The 21,056-nt window shown below is 36.9% G+C and overlaps 1 protein-coding gene across 2 annotated transcripts in view; it reads right to left on the reverse strand.

Moving 5' to 3' along the window:
• Positions 1-13,859: 13,859 nt before the first annotated feature.
• ABHD17B (abhydrolase domain containing 17B, depalmitoylase) overlaps positions 13,860-21,056 on the reverse strand; it is a 48,907-nt gene continuing 41,710 nt past the window's right edge. For both annotated transcript variants that reach the window (XM_055578299.1, XM_055578300.1), the window contains exons 3-4: positions 18,127-18,306; positions 13,860-15,393 (exon numbers count right to left, since the gene is read on the reverse strand). In XM_055578299.1, coding sequence (XP_055434274.1) covers positions 15,174-15,393; positions 18,127-18,306 — 400 coding nt within the window. In that variant the 3' untranslated portion in view covers positions 13,860-15,173. The remainder of the gene's footprint in view (positions 15,394-18,126; positions 18,307-21,056) is intronic.

Genomic DNA, 21,056 nt, shown 5'->3' on the forward strand with positions numbered 1-21,056 from the left:
GGAGGTACAAATATATTTTAAGCAATGACAATATCTTTTTAGGAATATCCCAGATGTAGACTCTGAGACAGAAAGTTGAGTGCAAGTTGTTTATTTTGGGAGATGAAGGAGAACCACAAGAGGAATGGGGAAGTGAGGTGGAGGGTGGGGAGGAATACGTAGCCAAAAAAGTCTATGAAATCAAGTCAGCTAGGACTGTGGTGACTGGAATTTAATCCCTTAACCTCTCAATGGAAGCATCAATGGAGTATTTCATACACAGTCATCATATTCAATATTATAATCATTATTCCAATTTCTCTAACTGATATTATAATCTCTAACCAATATTATAATCATCATCATCAGAATGCAAAATAGCACAACAAATTTAAAAGCCTTTTCACATATTCTAAAATACTTCTTTGATGAAAGCAACATCATGCAGATGAAAAATCTAGGTAGGAAAAGTAACTTTGCCAATTGTATTGAACACCTTAGGATGATTACATTTTATCTCCTTCATGAGTATTTCTCATGAATTTAAACATGCTTTTCTTATACCTAGTTGATTATTCCAAGTTTCAGTTTTCCCTATTTTGTGAATTTGCAAGCTTTTTTTTGATGGGGCAGCCTGGAAGTAGGGAAATTGAGGAAGTATGGGGAATGAAGAACATTCTTGGACCTCTGATCTAAAATCCTCTTCTCAAAACTAGATAAGTTAGAACAGTATATTAGAATCTCATTAAAAAAGAAAGAAAGAAAGAAAAACAGGTATCCATTGTAATTGGAGAAGACAAGCCATGTACAGATAAAGTTTAAATCAAATAAAATTTATTCACTTATGTTATGTCTATGTAGTAGAAGAAATACTCGCTTCATTAAATAGTTTAAATCAGAGTGTTCCTCCTTCCTCCTCCTCTGGGTTCTGGGGAGATGAGCTTATTTAAATAAAGTCACCACTGAGAAGTATTGGGAGAACTCTAGGACAGCTGAAAGGAAAAGACTTCTTATTCATTAGCTTGTATTCAGGGTAGTTAAGTGAACAGTAACTTTGCCTGGACAACTCTTTTAATGGGATTGTCCCTTCTGGGTAGAACTGCTGTTTCAAAAAAGGCTGTCATTCAAATCTGTTGGTTCCCAGATAATGCAGAGGAGTGACCCTGCTGCCAACACATTATAATGAGAAAACAAAGGACACAGATTAGGAAAAGAACTTGCAAAGTTTCTTGTAGGTCATACTTTTGTTTCCTTATAAAGGGAAATATAATATTATTTTTGGAAATTATAGGTTTATATCTCAATCATCCATAAAAGAGATGAAACCTTATTGTTTATTAACATGTTAGTAACTTACTAAATCTTTAAAGTTAAACATTAAATCACTAACAAATTAAATTTGAATACTTAATTTTTATATCAGTTGAGAAGCACTAGGATTTAAAAGATGTATTCAGGATTTTTTTTTAAGTGAGCGCTAAGAATTTACCATTACGGAGTAGATCTTTTCCAAATCCATGAGATTTTGATTTCAGCTGACCCAGTGTTATTTGTCTTGCTTCCAGCCTTTCTAGTCTAACACTCAAAACTAAGAACACAAAGGCAGCATGTTTGGGGACAATAGGACACTTTGGAGCCAAAGTGTCACAAGTGCAGGGAAGGATTGGACAGGACAAAAGGTGCATTTGCTCCCATTTCTATGGTTCATCCAGCTGTTGCTGCCTTCCTGGCAGGATCATCATTTTAAAGCACAACAGACAGTAACTTGGTTGCCTTAGATTCTGTCAGTCATGTAAATACCACCAAATACGAAATAAGCTAGCTTTTATCACATGGCTGCATGGACTCAGAGTGTTTTCTGCAAATTCATTAGTAAACTGGCATATTATCAAGAACAAAAACTCCCTAAAAATTATCTATAAGTCGTTCATGGCCTGACCTTCTTCATTGCTAGACAGAGATCCAGTTAGAACATAACCCCTTATATTTTTATATTTCTGTAAAGCACTAAATATATTCCCACTTAGGATTATTATTTAACCTTCACAGTAAACCTCCAAGGACAATAGACTGAATATTATTAACATCCCCTTTGACCAATGATGAAACTGGGGCTCCAGGAGATTCATTAGTAGGTCTGAATTTTCCAAATCGACCTACACTCTGTTCTCCCCTTGTACTGTTAATTTTGCTACTTTCTTCCCTTGTTATAATGAAGACAAAAGGAAAATATGAAGTCATAGCTCTGAATTATGAGGCTATTCTATAAAACTTTCAAATGAAGAAAAGGAAAAGTTTTACTTCTTCAGAACCTTTCCTTCCTTCATATTAATTTACATGTCAGGAAGCTTTTAGTGACCAAAGAAAAGGTAAAGATATATAAACAGGGAAAGACACGGTCTCAGCCCTTCAGAGACTTTCAGTCCAACAGATAAGAAGGGAGAAGATAACTTCTTTTAAGGCAGATCAGTGTCTCTGGGAAGCGTCTTTTTTTTTTTTTTTGACAATCCTCTGCATAACACTCTGTATAGAGAGCTACCTAGAACTGGTAGGAATAAAAGGAAAGGTGTTCAATATGTATTCTATCTCACTTCAAGTGTTCTTAGGAACTTAGATGACTTCTGGAACACACTGGAAAAGATGTGAAACAAGGGTGCAGCGACAACAGCTATTGTTATGCCTTCCTTACAAGTCCTTTTACATTTTTTTAATCATTATTTTTACTTATTTCTCTTAGGTTCTGAAGCACAAAAATATAGAGACAAAATGTGACCAAAATAAGGGCTTAATGAACACTAAAGAGGCAATGTGTTGTGCTGTGCTAAGTCACTGCAGCCTGCCAGGCTCCTCTGTCCATGGAATTTTCCAGGCAAGAATACTGGAGTGGGTTGCCTTGCCCTCCTCCTGGGGATCATCCTGACCCAAGGGTTGAACCTTTCACTAGAGCCACCTGGGAAGCCCTCTACACTATTACTCACATTCAAATTAATTATTTACCCAGTCTTTTTCTTTTTGTCAACTACAAATTGGTGCTCGCCAAGGGCATTTGCCATCCTTGGAGGTAGAATTCCACGTGGAGATGGAATTCTTTGTGGAGATGGAATCCTGTGTTGCTGCAGCTGTTGACCTTAGACATGCCCTAAAGGGAGTTCAGGGTAGAGAATGAGACATTCTGTGCTCCAGGAAAACGGGTGTAACAGGTCTTTGGATAGTTAAGATCTTTTCAGAAACTGATTTTATGATCCCAATCCTTACATCTCCTCATATCTAGAAAAGCACTAAATCCTTTCATGGTGACATCAGCTCCTTGCGACTAGCAGAAAATCTTTTGTAAGGTAAGCACTTGATTGCGTGAATTCCCACTTCACCAAAATCATATATATTGTTCTTTCCTGCTACCTCTAACTTTGGAGTAGTTTTTCAGAGAGATCTGAAGTGCTGTCTCCTGGGCTGCAATCCTTATTTTGCCCCAAATAAAGCTCAACTTGCAACTCTCATGTTGTGCATCTTTTTGTAGTCGACGTTTTTTTTTTCAGTGTTGTTCTTCAGCTATCTCATGAATTGCAAAATATTTATTTATTGGGCTTTCTCTGGTTGTGGCAAGTGGGCTTTTCATTGCACCAGCTTCTCTTGTTGCAGAGCACAAGTTCTAGGGCACACAGGTTCAGTAGTTGTGATGCTTGGTCTTATTTGCCCCACAACATGTTGAATGTTCCCAGACCAGAGATTGAACCTGTGTTCCCTGAATTGGTAGGCAGATTCTTTAACCACTGAACCACCAGGGAAGTCCATAAAATAATTGACAGGATGTTTGGACTCTACTTATACTTACCCTGCCTTGCTCCTGATTATGTAGCTTTGTTTGGAAGGAAAGTTCTATTCCTTATTCCCTGATGTTTGCAATAGCTTAACTTTTTGTCTTCATGCTTCTACAAAGAGTACTTTCAAATCCATCATCCTAGTCAGTGATGGCTATTAAAAAGTGCTAAGCTCAAGGCTGGTTGATGCATGCTACCACTTCTTATGGTCTCTTCAGATTCTCAGATTGGTAATAAGTTATTTAGAAACTACTGTTTCAACATTGGCAAATGTTGGAAATGGTATTGCTGCAGAAGGGGGACCCCTTCCAGGGCCCGAAACTGGGCTCTTCTCTAAATTGGAAATGAATTGTCCGAGGAGACACATGTGCTGACAAAGCAAGAGATTTTATTGGGAAAGGGCACCCGGGTGGAGAGCAATAGGGTAAGAGAACCCAGGAGGACAGCTCTGCCATGTGGCTCGCAGTCTCCGGTTTTATGGTGATGGGATTAGTTTTCAGGTTGTCTTTAGCCAATCATTCTGACTCAGAGTCCTTCTTGGTGGTGCGTGCCTTGTTCAGCCAAGATGGATGCCAGAGAGAAGGATTCTGGGAGGTGGTCAGAGATGTGGTGTCTCCGTTTGACCTTTCCTGAACTCTTCTGGTTGGTGGTGGCTTATTAGTTCCGTGTTCCTTACCAGGACCTCCTGTCATAAAACAACTCATGCAAATGGTTAGTACAGTGCCTGGCCGGTGGGGGGTGGGTGTGGCGGTTTCAGTCAGTGTGTTTCCCCTAACAGTATGTCGCTGTTTCTTGAAAATTCATGACTTAGAAACATAGAAGGCAACAGCAGTAACATTCACCAGACAGCAAGTTTCGCCATAAGCCCTGGAAATCTAGATCTTCTGGGTAGAACCCTATCCCCAAGGCAGCCAACAACTAATTCTTAACCTCAGAGTGGGGAAAGACTCAGTCTTGACTGTCTGGCTGTAGCTCATAGCATAGTCTTTCAGGGTCTTAAGCAGAGCCACATTGCTCTTAATTTAGACATAATTTAATAAGTTCAGTTATCTGTTTTTCTAGATCATCTGAATAGAAACACCAGAAAGAGCAAGTTAGAGAAGAAAAAACAAACTCACAGTAGCATGCAGTGACAGTTAAGAATGTGAAAGGACAACAGAGGGAATTGGAAAGCAAACACAGAATCTAAAAAGTAAAGCAGCCTGGGGCACATTAACATAAGAGCAGATGACTAATTCTGTAATCTTTGCAGCCCTTGAACTGAGAGTACCAAGAGAGGAGGGAAGGAAAAAAACAGCTTGAAAAATGGCAAAAATTTCCCACGTTTATTGAAAAACCATAATCTCCACATCCAGGAAATTCAACTAGCTCCAAGTATAAATACAAATAGACATATCATAGTACAAAACTCTGAAAGGCAAAGACAAGGAGAAAATCTTGAAAAAAACCTAGAGGAAAGCCACGCATCACTTACAACAAGAGAGTTTACTTCTGGATTATTAAGAAAATGATAAGAAAGAGAAAATACACTTACAGTACTATCTTTATTGACCCCATAAGTTTGTACTGTCCGTTTACAAGATGAATCATCTTTCTGTTAATACCTACACCAGTATTGTCTTATACGATATAAAACATGGTAGATGGTATATGTACCGCTAACACTAGGTATCAAAAATGAAAAGACAATGTGAAAAAGAAATTCATATTTATTTACAGGTATAATGATTCATACACTGATAACAAAGAAACAGCAATGTGATTGCTTTATGGTGGTCTAGTGTAATTGGCACAATTGCTTCAAGGTAGACCAACCTATCAAAAATCACTGCCGATAGTGATTGCATCAATGAAATTAAGACGCTTACTCCTCGGAAGGAACGTTATGACCAACCTAGACAGCATATTCAAAAGCAGAGACATTGCTTTGCCAACAAAGGTCTGTCTAGTCAAGGCTATTGTTTTTCCAGTAGCCATGCTTGGATGAGAGAGTTGGACTATAAAGAAAGCTGAGCATCAAAGAATTGATGCATTTGAACTGTGGTGTTGGAGAAGACTCTTGAGAGCCCCTCGGACTGCAAGGAGATCCAACCAGTCCATCCTAAAGGGGATCAGTCCTGGGTGGTCTTTGGAAGGACTGATGTTGAAGCTGGAACTCCAGTACTTTGGCCACCTGATGCGAAGAGCTGACTCATTGGAAAAGACCCTGATGCTGGGAGGGATTGAGGGCAGGAGCAGAAAAGGACTACAGAGGATGAGATGGTTGGATGGCATCATCGACTCGATGGACATGGGTTTGGGTGGACTCCAGGAGTTGGTGATGGACAGGGAGGCTTGGCGTGCTGCGGTTCATGGGGTCGCAAAGAGTCAGACACGACTGAGCGACTGAACTGAACTGAGACCAACCTATAGACTAATGAGTAAACATTATACAATTTTTATGGCATATAGTATTATAGTCATATATCCATTATACAGTATTAGAAACAGTTACTTAAAAAAAAAAAACTCCACTTACCTGTGATAAGCTGATATGCAGTTTCTCCAATTATGAGAGAAGTATAAGAACACTACTGTACTGCAGCATAATTCTTTGAAAGCAAAGTCATAAAACAGTAAGAAAACTGTTAATAATTTTATATTAAATATCACTCACCTTATGCCTATGTAAGGATAAGCTACCCACTCACTTCAGTACAAATCTTGCACAGTGTCCTACATGATGGATACTTAGGCAATGAAAATGATGACACAAAAATATCTCACACAGTTCTTATCCTACAGTTACTAGACTTTCACACGAAGACACTCATATGCATACATAAGTTTATTAACTGTATGACATGGTTATTTACTATTCATTAAGAGGAAGTGAATAATCATAAAGGTCTTCATCCTCATTGTCTTCTTTTCTGGTAGGCTGAGGAGGAGGACCGAGAAGGCAATGGCAACCCACTCCAGTACTCTTGCCTGGAAAATCCCATGGACGGAGGAAGCTGGTGGGCTGCAGTTCATGGGGTCGCTAAGAGTTGGACACGACTGAGCGACTTCATTTTCACTTTTGACTTTCATGCATTGGGGAAGGAAATGGCAACCCACTCCAGTGTTCTTGCCTGGAGAATCCCAGGGACGGGGGAGCCTGGTGGGCTGCCGTCTCTGGGGTTGCACAGAGTCGGACACGACTGAAGTGACTTAGCAGCAGTAGCAGCAGCAGAGGAGGAGGAGGAAGAGAAGTTGGTCTTGTTTTCTCTAGGGTGGCAGAGGCAGAAGAGGTGGAGGTGGAAGGGGAGAGGCACATTTGGTGTAACTTCATGAAAATACATTGTAATTTCTGATTTTTGCCGTTTCTTTATAAATGTTTCAATGTGGCAGCAGTCCCCAACATTTTTGGCACCAGTACTGGTTTCGTGAAGGACAATTTTTCCACTGACTGGTTAAAGGGGGAATGATTTGGGGATGGTAGCTCACCTGGTAAAGAATCTGCCTGCAATGCAGGAGACCCGGTCCAATTTCTAGGTTAGGAAGATCCACCGGAGAAGGGATAGGCTACCCATTCCAGCGTTCTTGGGCTTCCCTGGTGGCTCTGTTGGTAAAGATCCCCTGGAGAAGGGAAAGGTTACCTACTTAAGTATTCTGGCCTGGAGAATTTCATGGACTGTATAGTCCATGGGGTCGCAAAGAGTCCGACACGACTGAGCTACTTCCACTTCACGTGCATTACATTTATTATGCACTTTATTTCAATCAGCTCCACCTCAGATCATCAGGCGTTAGATCCTGAAGTTTGGGGATCCCTGCTATATGGCACCAATCCTTCTTCCACCATTTGCTTTAGTTTCAGTGCCCATCATAGAAGGTCCATGTTGTAAAAGAAGTCAAAACTATCATGAATAATCAGAACTTTTCTGACAATTTGTTTTCTGGCACTGCTTCTTCTATTTCTTCCTCATTGTCTGGCACTGGTTCAGAAGCACTCAGCCCCATCAAAGTGTCTTCTGTGAATTCCCTAGGTGTGGGGTCTATTAGCTTTTGAATTTCTCCAAGATTCATATCTTGAGAATTTTCACCCCCACTTTTTTGCAATGGTCACAGTCTCTTTCATGATTTCCATGACTGGTTCTGTCATAAATTCTGTGAAGTCATGCACAACATCTGACCAGTTTTCTCCAGCAGGACTTTGTTTTGGGCTTGATGACTCTCATGGCTTTTTCTGTGATGACAGCATCTTTATGGTATAATCTTTCCAGACTTCCATGATGCTCTTTGGACTTCTTGTCCATAGTGTTGACAATCCTTTCCATAGAGTACCTTATGTAATGAGCATTAAAAGTCCTTATAACACCCTGATCTAGAGGCTGTATTAGAGATGTTGTGTTTGGGGACAAGTAAACCACTTTGAAGTCTTGAAGTATTGAATCTATTGGGTTCTGGATGGCCAGGGGCATTGTCCAACATCAAAAGAACTTCAAAGGCAGCTCCTTAGTGGAGAGGTACTTTCTGACTTCAGGGACAAGGCATCAATACAACTAATCCTGAAAAAGGGTTCTCATTGTTCAGGGTTTCTTGTAGTACAATCAAAAGACTGGCAGGTGGTATCTATCTCTTCCCTTCAAGGTTGGGGGTTCAGCTTTAGAGATAAGGGCATCCTGAAACATAAACCGGACTGCATTTTCACAAAACAGTAATGTATCCCTTTTTGTCTTAAATCCTGGTGATCATTTTTCTTCTTTACTAATAAATGTCCTCTTTGGCACATTTTTTTCTCCTTCCATAATGGGGTACTTTGGTTTACATGAAAGACCTATTCAGGCAGATAGTTTTTCTCCTCACTGATATTCTTAATGGCATTTGGGAACTTGTGTGTTGCCTCTTGGCTGGCGGGAGCTGCTTCTGTTATCTTGACATTTTTAAAGCCAAACCATCTTTCTAGAATCATCAAACCATCCTTTGCTGACATTAAATTCTTCAGCTTTAGATTCTTCAACTTCTTTTTGCTTTGTCATACATTAACTTTGCTTTTTTCTCAAATCATATTGGAGTCTCTAGGTACGCCTTTCTTATAATAATCCTTCATGCACATAAAGGCTGTATTTTTCAACACGTGATAAAAAGATATTTTGCACAAAGTAGAGGATGTTCACGCCTGCTGGTGTAGCCACAGCATGTTTTGTGAATTTCCTTTTCTGCTTTTATGATGGTTCTTATGCTGAAACAGCTGCATACCTCAACCTATAGCTAATGGTACATAGCAAGCAACTCGATTTTTTCTTGTAATGTCATGACATTTTTCTGCTTTTTGGGTGCACTTCATATATGTCCCAGAGTGTTAGTCAAGGTTTACAGTATTGTACCAAACAAGAAAAATATGTGAGAATGACAAGTGATCAATTTTTACTGCTCTATGCAATTTACTGGAGAGATGAACTGCTGACATAGCAACTTAAGCAGATGTTCACTTTAGCTCACAATATCAACAGGAGGTGGCTACAAAATTAATACAGTAATAGTGCATGCATTGGAGAAGGAAATGGCAACCCACTCCGGTATTCTTGCCTGGAGAATCCCAGGGACGGGGGAGCCTGGTCGGTTGCTGTCTATGGGGTTGCACAGAGTCGGACACGACTGAAGTGACTTAGCAGCAGCAGCAGCAGTGTGTGTATTATGAGTTTACTACATTTTATATTTACATTTCTCTCAATGAGAATGGCACCATGGATGGTCTGTTTAACTTTTGATAAATTGTAAGTTTTTATAATAGATTTATATTTTATGATAGTAAAAGACTAGTATTTACATATTTATATGCTTTTATGACATACCTCTTTCTTTTTAATTATTTCTAAGTTATGTGGTTTGTGTTTTCAAGTTGTCACAAAGCTCCAAAAAATTTTCAATATATTTGTTGAAAAAACTGCATATTAAGTAGAGCTGTGCAATTCAAACCCATGTCACTCAAGGGTCAACTGTGTTAACAATGCATTATTGAGTCTGCTTTATAAACTATAAATATATTACTAAAATACTTTAGACTTGGTAGAAAGTTTCAGATATTATACTATTTGTAACACTCCCTGACTCCCCTCCCACTCCCATAGAACAAAACAAAACTGGCAATATCTGCATATTAGGTAGAGCTGTGTAATTCAAACCCATGTCACTCAAGGGTCAACTGTTTAACAATGCATTGTTGGGTTTGCTTTATAAATATATAACTAAAATACTTTAGACTTGGTAGAAAGTTTCAGATATTATGCAATTTGTTACACTCCTGACTTCCCCCCACTCCCATAAAACAAAACAAATCCATCAACATCAGGCATTACCCAAATATGAGGAATATATTTGCTGTTCTGAGAGCCAGGCTAAAAACATTTGAGAGTTACTCTAACTGGTTAATACTGGGATCCTAGGATTTCTTAAAAAAGAATCAGTTCTTCCCAGTGAAAATAAAAACCATTAAAAATCATAAAAGATAGCATAGCAACACAAAAGATAACTTTCTAAGAAAAGGAAAATATTCACCCATAATCCTACTGCTGCAACATAATAATTTTTCATTTTATTTATTCCCTTCTGGTTTATTTCATAGGCATTTACATTTTATTGACTATAACCATTTATATTTTTCTTTTTACAGTTGATATTACAGTAGCTACTAGAGCAAGTATAAATATCATTTTTGATAGCACTGCATGTATTCAGGGATATATATATATATATTTTTTTTAAATTTTCTCATGTCTCTCTACCACTTGCCTATTCTATAGGTGAACTTAGAAAAACTGCAACACAAGATTTTCAGACTCAAACCAGCTAGGAAAAAAATATCAAAATCTCAAACTTTAGAAGTTAAAAGTTTTGATTTATAGTCTCAAATCCATGATACTTTGTAGGTAACCTGGAAAAGAGCAGTACATTTAAAATTTTTGATTCAGATGCCCTTATACTCATAAACCTATTTGCTACCTTTATTACTTCAATTAATATACTGTGTTAAGCTGTAACTTGGGGGAAAACAGTTTAACTATTAAAATTTCTGTCTAGAAGCATTATAATTGTATTATGCCAGTTCAGTACATGGTGGCCTACAAGAGGAAATAAAGACAGAGAAAAATAATTTCAGGACCATCTGGCTTCTAATGTAAGAACCAGTTTAACAGACTTTAGCTTACTGATACTTATACTCTTGTTATTTCCTGCTCCTCCCTTTCTGTCCCCCGACCAACTAATGTCAAGTGGGTCATTTCCAGGATAGAGGTATTTGCTTCCTTCCTTTGCATTACTCATTCAATTAATTCAGTCAGAGGCATAACCATTTATAGATGTAGTAGACATCTCTCTATTCTGCAAATTATAACTCAATTTCAGCTGTCATATGCATAGTTCCTTTTTTGATTACTCAACATTTGGGATATACATTGGTAAAATGCGATATGCTATCATGGTATATTGCCTGTTTTAAACCGAAGCAACAAATTTAAAAGCCTGTTCCGTCACCAATTAGCAGTAACTGCTTTGATGCTTTTTTCCCCCAACATTAACTGCCTATTCTTGGCATGCTATATAATTTGTAGTAAATGTGCTGCTGAAGGAAGTATTTGTTTGTTCATGTGACTATAGTTAAATGGTTAAATCTTCACCAGGTTTTAACACAACCAAGTAGCTGTTATTGAGCCTTGTAAAATGAATTAGTATTACTTAAAGACAGAAATCATTAGAGGAATGTTCAAGGTATAACCTACCAATTTACTATTCAATGAATTAACTAGCTGAAAGAGAAATGTAGGAGCCTCTTTAAAAATGCTTATGATTAACTCTGGAGAACAAATAAGTTTATATTGTATTACAGTTCAAGAGGACCATTGGCATAGTAGTGCAGATAAATTTGGTCAAGAGAAGATAATGACAGTACAACTCCTGACAATTAGATTGTAGACCTTGCAAAGTAACTTCTCATGTTTGGGCTTTCTCACCTGTAAAATGAAGGGATTAGGCTTTATGACACTTAAAAGTTTTCAAGATTTAAGAGTTTATCTGGCTTCCCATAATACCTGTTCTTGAAGTTTTTGCCATAATGTCTACTTGCACCTAAGAACATCCTATTTACATGACAAACGTCATCAGTTTACAACTTAAAATTTTTTTTCATTTATCAAGTTTTCTTAAAGTGAGCAACACCTATGTATTTATAGAAATCACCAAGAAAAAAACTACTGTGGGATATATTCTTAGGTGGAATGTAGGACTGGTGAGGAGAAGTGTGAAGATGATACACCAATTTAACTTCTGATTCTTCTTTTTTGTTATGTACACTGCTGACCATTTTCTCAGAACCCAAGACTACTATCCAAACTGTACAGTGTAGATATGCATAAAAGCCACATATCAAAATATGTTGTTTGGTGCTCCTGTTGTCAAGGAAGGTTAAAAATTGATGAGACATTAGATATGAATGGCGCTAAGAGGTTTTCACATTTCATTAGGAATGTAAGGGATCAATCTGTGCCATCTTTTCATTTCTAGTAGTAAGCTATGGTCCAGTGACTTTCCAAGGTCACGGATCTATTGTCATTTGAGAAGAGCGCACAGATATGATTGCCAATTCTACATCATACTGTCATTCTTCCAGATGTCAGAGCAGGAGATGCTCTGATTAGGCAGAACTCTAAATGAAATATAATATCTTAAAGACACTTTACAGATGGGCCATCTAGCTCAATTTCTCATTTAAAATCTGACATTTCTTCTGTAGCCCTGTGTCAGATGTCATTCAGCTTCTGTGCCAATGGTTAAGGTACTCACTTTTCCTTCAGAGGTGTTCCCTTTCCTTAATGGACACAGAACCATACATTCTTTCTTACACTGAGCTCTAATCTGCTGTTTCGCAACTTTCACCTAGTTTTACGGAGTCAAAAAGGATAAATTGTACATGCCTATCAAATATTTGAAGACAGCTATCATTCCTTAGTCATGTAATTCTTTGGTTATTCTTTGGGTTTCGGTTTATGAGACCCTTCCCAACTTGGTAAAACACCCCAGGATTTGCTCTAATTTGTGAATGTCCTTTCACCACATCTTGAAATTAGTATTGCAGATGTGGTTTAACAAGCATTTTGTACATGAGATTATTTCTCCATGATCAATTTTTCATTACCATGAGCTTACTTAAGGTTGTAATCAACTGGCTCACATGTTATTTCTTGCAAGCTACAATCTCCAGGTATTTTTCCTCCATAAGCTCTTTATAAGTATAGTTTCATATTTCTATCAGTGGCTGTTTTCAAATAATCATACCATGTGCAATTGTGCCCCTAACTAGCTTGCCAGCCTCATCCTTATGACATCCTTTCCCCTTGACCTCTGACCAGTCTTCTTAATTTCAAACACACCATATCCTTCGTCTAGGCTTCCACATACTGTTCCCTTCAGCCAGGAATGTTTTTTTGGCCACCCAGGTCCAGTCTTTTCTTAAGTTATCCTTCAAAGCTCAGTTCAGATACCACTTCTTTGTGGGACTCCTCAACTTCTCCCTCCCCATGTTCCCTCTCAAGAATGCCTTTTACCTATTATAATACCCTATAAATCTTCTTCAGTCTTACACAAACAGTAATAATACGCATGCAATAGAGTGTCTGTCTCCTCAGTTATACTGTGAAGTCTCTGAGGACAAGGTTGATGTCTACCTTTATTTGGCATAGGGTTTTGAATGACTTAAACATTCAGTAAGTACCTCGTGAATGAGTGAGTAAATACTGAAGTAGTATGATCAATATTTTGATTTTCCCAGGTGATTATATATATATATATATATATATATATATATATATATATATATATATATATAAAACCCACTTAGCCAAACTCTGGGGTATGTTGTACAAATAAGGAACTATCTAGGCTTCAAGACAATCATAAGAAGGAAGAAGTCTCTTTAAAAGAAATAAATTATAATAAAATTTAGAAAACTATAGATCTATATACTATAAAGATGAATGGTATTTTTTTCCAGTCCTTATTTTAAGTAGGAAGTGAGGAGCATGGAAGAAGGAAAACAAGCACAGCTGAGTGGCATATTTTTGTTTTACTATTAATTCGACACATCTGAACCAAAGCATTCACAATATTTGATATACTTTGAAAAGAATCATATACTATAGTCTTAGACATAACCACAGAACAAGCAGAACAATTAAAACTACATAAGGCCTTAAAATATATCCACAGTGTGTATATTCATTCACTTACAAATTAGACTACATACCATTAATTTTAATTTTTCTTTCATTGTTTTATTCAAGCAGGATTCATTCAAGGAAAGGCAACTTAGTTTTTGTGTGTGAGCTTTATTTTATTTTTTTTTTTACTACATTGGTTATTATAAAAGTTATGAATTAAACGTTTTCTTATCTCCTGCATCCAGGAGTAAATCCATGAAATTCTCAGAAAGTAATCCAAAACAACAGGTCTTATTCTTAAAAATAGTCAGAGTGAAAACGGATTGAATAGCCAGTCTGTGTGTGGTCTTAAGGAACATCTAAATGGACTTTCAGATTTTCTAATAATGATAGTATTGCATTTCTACGGGATTAGTCAAAATTTAAAACATTGTGTACAAAATCATTCTTGAAGCTCTAAATGCCTTTTAAATTACTAAATTGAAAATTTTAAGTAGTTGCCTCACAGTACCAAACTTAAAACTCAAAACTAGTTCAAATTCAGTTCTATTGTGACTTCTCATTTAAAGGTAACTAGTTGGTAAATTAACAGATGGCATAAAAATTAAGACTTATATCATTTTTTTTTTAGGAGAAAATGTATGATAACCAGGGAATACAGAAAATTCAATGTATTTTACAATAAAATAACCTTTTAAATCTCTATCCCTGTACAACAGGGTTTAGGTCATCTTTAGTGAACTTGCATGTTTTCATATAGTTTATTATGAGTACTTGAACTGTTTTAGATATATAGCTTTTTATTTAAAGAATATTACATTTGTATACCAGGATAAGATTTAGTACATTGAGATGTTTTAAAAATATTTATAAATTTGTTTCTGATATGCAAAAGCATTTGGCAATACTTTTATAGCATTTGATTTTATAGAATTAAAATTTCATACAGTACTCATCTTGATGTTTAAAAAAAATTCACAGAAAAAATATAAATTACACAGCTTGACTGCATGATACTGTTATTTCCAGTTTTTAGTTTGGTAATTAAAACCTTCATTAAGTCTGTTAACAAATCATTACCTGTACATTTATGAAGGCAACTGACACGATTTGCAAACAAAACCTTCAGGTTTTATGTTATTTACCAAAGAGTGCAGTTCAGCAAGAAAAGAAAACCCAATATGCAAATTTACAGAATATTTTACAAATTTACCAGTTCCTGTGACACAAACTGTTTCAATCTTTCAAGGTATTGTCCATAAAGTTCCACATCATTGTGACCTGCCCCTTCAACCCACAGAGGCTCCACAGGTCTTTGGCAACGCTCAAACAATGCGAGACCATGTGAAAAGTCTATAACTTCATCTTCAGTCCCATGAATTATTAATACTGGAGAGGTTATCTTAGAGATTTTGTCAATGCTGTAGGAAAAGAGAAGGGGGAAGAAGTCAACAAATTAAGTATGAAAAGGAAACATAAAACAGATTTTCTTGTGTTATATTAGATAATTCAAACATCAGAACCACCTGTAAATCAATTCAGAGGGATAGATACCTTTTAGATTAGAAATAAGATTCAAAAGTCATCTTTACTCCCTGCTTTAAGATTATCTGAAGATGTTAATTTCATGCACTTCTGTTTGAGAGAATGACTCAATTATTACAGTCACCTTAGTTTACTTTTCTACAGATATTTTTTTCTTTTTGGCTGTTCTATGGCATGTGGGATCTCAGTTCCAGGGCAATGGGAAGTGCAGAGTCTTAACCACTGGACTGCCAGGGGAGTCTCTCCTTTCTACAATGTTGATATTTAGAATAGAAACTTAGGTTGCAAGGAGAGGAGGAAATCAAGGGCTATTTCAGCTATGTGCTAACTTAATACCTCTCTGCACTCATATTTTTTTCTCCCTCCTAATCTCTTACTAAAATGATAGCAAAATATATTTTTTTAGGGTATTTAGTCACAAAAATAAAAATAAAATATAACATTTTGGAACAGGAAAGCAGACGAGAATGTGAGAAAATAGATTAAAAGTATAGGAGAAAACACAATTTTAAGAGGATAGAAGGGTAAAGTGAAGAACCAGCGCAATTTGTACCACGGAATACGCCAGAAGGAACTGACATGGGGATGAAGGCAGGTGATTCAAATCTATAGAATTTGTTCAAAGTCTCTTTAAGAAGTAGTTAGCCACCCCTGCCCCAGTTCTTTTCTTTCCCCTTGCTTTTGCAGCTGGGTAACTTCCCTGTACCTAGTGGACTAGGGGATTACCAGACACAGTTTAAGGCAGAGATATCAAATAACAAGTAAACATATACATGCTGGCATCCAGGCCTTTATTCTTAAGGCACAGATGTAGGAAGAGTCTTCTTTGGAGACTATATAATTTGCCTTAAGAGGAAAGATAAATAAATTCTGATGAGCAGCATGGGAATCCCCAACTAATCGGCTTGACCAGATCACTGGATAGTGAAACTCAGTCAACAAGTCTTAATCACCCACTTCAAGTCAGCTCTTTAATTCCTTACTTTTCCATATGAGCACACAACCAAGAATTATCAGACATCAGAGGAGAATACTTTAAATGCAACACAAGGATAAAAATAAACAATAAAAAAGGGCAACTTGGAAGAGACAAACAATACAAAGAAACCTTACAAATAACAATTCTTTAAAAATTTCCTGAGAGAAAGAGAGAGAGACGCCAAGGCATTTAGGTATTATAAGCATAAAATGAGGATAGAGTCTTGAAAAAGAAGAAAATCATCAATGAAATAATTCAAGGCAACATTTGGTAAGGAAAAATGCTTGGGTATATTATTTGCTGCCAACTATTCCATAATAGAGGAATTAAACCAAAAAGGAAATGTATGATGTTTTTCAAACAGTTCACTGTTAGTGCTTCTGTTGGTGTAGCTAAAATGAAAGAGGGTGTCAGACAGACACATAACTTGGCAGTGGTTTACCCCAAATGTCTCCCTATCATTCCAACCATTCAGCAAAACAGTATAACACACATACCCTCCAATCTTCCATTTTCTAAAATCAAAACAAATCCCCAATAAATGTAAACACCAAAAAACCCCATAGGCTTGCTCTGGTGATAGGATCATACGCTCCCATAAGCTTGCCTACCAAAGTAAGCCTTTAGGCTAATGAAGAAAAAATAGTTTTGAAATAACCCTTGCTGTTCTTATAAATAACTGAGTGATGTTTTGGCCTTTGGCCCATCTATCATTCACAAAAAACCTTCGTATTGCTGCCCATTTGAGAAAGAAAGACTGAAATTTGCCAGGCTCTCACTTCTTGCCTTTTCCCTTTACTGGGAAAAACAGGCCATCAATTTTTTTGTAATGATGAAGAGGAGCTAGCAGGAACTATCATTCTACGTTGAGAGACATGAAGAAATGTAGTCCTCCTTTTAAATCTAACACTTATGTTTGCAGACTTATGGGGCAATAACTATTCTGGTTCATTTAAGACAACATTTTTGCAATTCATTTCTTTTGTAAAACATATCACTAATGAGATATCATTCACTTATTTTTATGCACATGTATCTCTTTTTCCCTCTACTTGTTCCTCTCCTTCAGTATTATGCACCTCACTGGATGGCATTATCACCCATTAGCAACTCAACTCAGAAATTTGGGGGGACTTCCCTGCTGGTCCAGTGGTTAACTCTCTCAGCTCCCAAAGCAGGGGGCCCAGGTTCGATCCGTGGTCAGGGAACTAGATCCCACATGCTGCAACTAAGACCTGGTGCAGCCAAATAAATGAATAAATATTAAAAAAAAAAAAAAGAAATCTGGGAATTATATTCAATTTATTTTGTTAATATACACTCTAACATTTATTCTATCAATTTTACTTCTCAAATTCATTCTCTTGTCTCCAATACGAGTGCCACTGTCTGGGGAATAAGGCTCACAGCACTTTTCGCCTAGGTTACTGTTGCGCAAACATTTCAGCCTGCTGACTGGTGTCCTGCCACCACCCTCTTCACAGATTAATTATTTCACAATTTCGATAATATATGTAAAATATTAATAGGAGTTCAAGGCTGAGAGAACTGTATCATGAATACCTTGAGCGATGGAAAAAAATTCCTTCTAAAGTTTTTTGAATTAAACTACTTGCATATTAATACTTACTTTGGGAATGCATCAAAACAGTAGGTCTTCTTGGTATCAGGAAAAGCAACTCGCATTCCTGAGGTCAAAGGAGAATGAAGAATAACAGCAGCACTCTCATACCGAGCAGCAAGATCCACAGATGGTACTGTCCCTATACTTTGGCCATATATAATCACATTTTCAGGGCGAATGCCATATCTACATAGTACAGAAGTTTAAAAAAAAAAAAAGGGTTGTAGAGTCAGACTGGTATGAAATGTTCAGTCACTAGTAAGTACTTAGTCTTATAAAAGAATGACTTAGAATGAGACAATGCCAACAAATTTATATTTAAAATTTAAGTTTCTTAGTCACCACTACCATATCTAATGCCATAATAAAATCTATATTCATTTATTTCATCGGTTTCCATTCCATCTTTTGAAAAAATAGTAGCTGAGGTCTCTTAGAATGTTAACCTTAAAGAATGAATTTATTAAATCATTTATGCAATTCAATGTAGCTTACTATTAAATATATTTGGAACATACTATGTCACTAATATTTTAATGGAGATTCAGTTTTTATATTCCGTTCAATGTAACAGAGGTTCTTTATTTCTCTAGGTATTAAAAGTGGCTCTTTTTATTTTCTGAAGTTGGTCATAGTTAACAGTAGGGAATGAATAAAATATATGTATTATAGCCTAGCGCAAACTACTTATTTTCTTGAGATTTGCATTTATTCACCCACAGAAATGGACTAATGTGGAAAAAGATCAACAGATGAATGGGAATTTCAAATGCCACATGCTTTGGTGATTTATGAATAGACTTCATGACAAAATCTCAAGAGAACTACCTTAATTCCTTTAAAAATGCTTCAGTAATACTGGGTACACACTATGTTTCTACAATATAATTGTCCTAACTATAAACTACTGGCAGTGTAAGTGAGGTACTGTGGGAGCTTATGAATGTGCATTAAGGGCTAGAGTCACATCAAATACACTGCCTTTCCACTTCAGTGGTCTGACAGCAGTCATTTCTGGATGCTGACAGTTATTTGCACACCAGTTTTTAGTTTTGTGAAAAGGTAATAGAATCTGAATATTTACCAGGAAAAGAGTAAGATAAACCCTTGTGCTTCCTATAGCTCTTGCCAGGGGCACAAGACTATTCGAACTATCTAGGTGGTGACGTACCTCCTTACAATTTCTTCAAATCAGTTCTACACAAGAATTTGGACCCTGGCCCAGAGACTGGGTTCGAGTTACTCCAGATTGACTCTAAATGTAACAAAACTAAGAAAAGTTTTTTTTTGTTTGTTTGCAACAGACTTAGCTTTATAGGAATGAAGGAATCAGGAAAATGAACATCTGGTGGCAATGAAGGGTTTTAGGCTAAAGCTAGCAATGGCAAGGCTCCAAAGTAGCAGAAGCAGCTGCCAATTTAGCATCAGAGGACTTGAGGCAGAAACAGAATTTCAGAATAGTACATGTTGGAAAGGACTTTAGAGACCATCTAATCTAGGTCAGCTGCTTACTGAGCAGATGTTCAAAGTCAGAGTAAGTTAATGACAGACCTATAATTAGGCTCAGGTATACTGACTCCAGGTCCAGTGCCTTTTCTATTACAGCACACAGATAGGAGCTCAGAGACTGGGGGAAAGGCCACAGAGTGAGTATTAGTCCCTTATTTCCTGTTGATCCATCAGAAGTTCAGTGATGTGGGTTATAAATATTCAATTACCCTTAAAAGGAAGTTACTCAAATAATAATTAAGCTCATTAATTATTTTTTCCCTTCCTGTTACTTAAAACCTAACTTTTTACTTTAATCCAGTAAAGGAAATGAAAGGCATGCATTCTAATTACACATATTTTATTAGATGATAGAATTCAAGAACTGGAAAGAATCTTGGAGATGATTTAACTCAACCTCTTCATTAAGCAAAGAAACAGAAAAGTTAAAGTTTTCAAGACTTCCTATACTTACTAAGTCCTCTAACCACATTTAGGGTTCAACGTAAGAGAAATTACAAGTCTGAAATTCTATGGTAAACGAGTATGTGAGATAATTTATCTATTCTGTTCCTGCTCTTCAATCATACTGGTCAAATGTATAAAAAGATTAACCAAGACAAGAAATCATTTTAGAACGTTTCTTTTAAATTGATATCAGAGAAAACTTAAAAAAGAAAAATAATAAAGCTGACCACTTACAAGAGGGGATTCTTTTACGTAAACATAGAAAGAACACCTGCTAAGTCACTTCAGTCATGTCCGACTCTGTACAACCCCACAGACGGCAGCCTACCAGACTGCCCCGTCCCTGGGATTCTCCAGGCAAGAACACTGGAGTGGGTTGCCATTTCCTTCTCCAATGCATGAAAGTGAAAAGTGAAACTGAAGTTGCTCAGTCGTGACCGACTCTTAGCGACCCCATGGACTGCAGCCTACCAGGCTCCTCCATCCATGGGATTTTCCAGCAAGAGTACTGGAGTGGGGTGCCATTGCCTTCTCCGAGAAAGAACACCTAACTGGATAATGTTTTACTTCAATAAATTTATACTTTTGTTTTACTTAGCACTAGTAAGGAAGGCTTTCTGCTTTTAGCACTATACTAATTCACTGAAGTTGATTATAGTATGTGAATTATATTGCATAAATCTGTTATTTAAAAAATTATATTTTCCTGACAGGTATTATACTATATTCAACTGGCTGACTCTGAAAGGAGGCACTCACTTTTGTTTGTATGCCTGAGGGGATTGATATCAGTGTAACTGAAGCAGTTTTTGCAGTCATTTACGGTGGTTGGGACGTTTATAAATATTTACCCTTCTATGCCTGCCTTCCTCCCACCCCGAAGCTACTTAATTACTACTTACCATCTCTTTTTTTTTTTACTTGTTAGAAATATGTTCTCATATCATTTCAATTGACTTAATCTCCTTTATACACTTCTG

The sequence above is a fragment of the Bubalus kerabau genome, chromosome 4 (genome assembly GCF_029407905.1).
Source record: "Bubalus kerabau isolate K-KA32 ecotype Philippines breed swamp buffalo chromosome 4, PCC_UOA_SB_1v2, whole genome shotgun sequence".
Classification (NCBI taxonomy): Eukaryota; Metazoa; Chordata; class Mammalia; order Artiodactyla; family Bovidae; genus Bubalus; species Bubalus kerabau.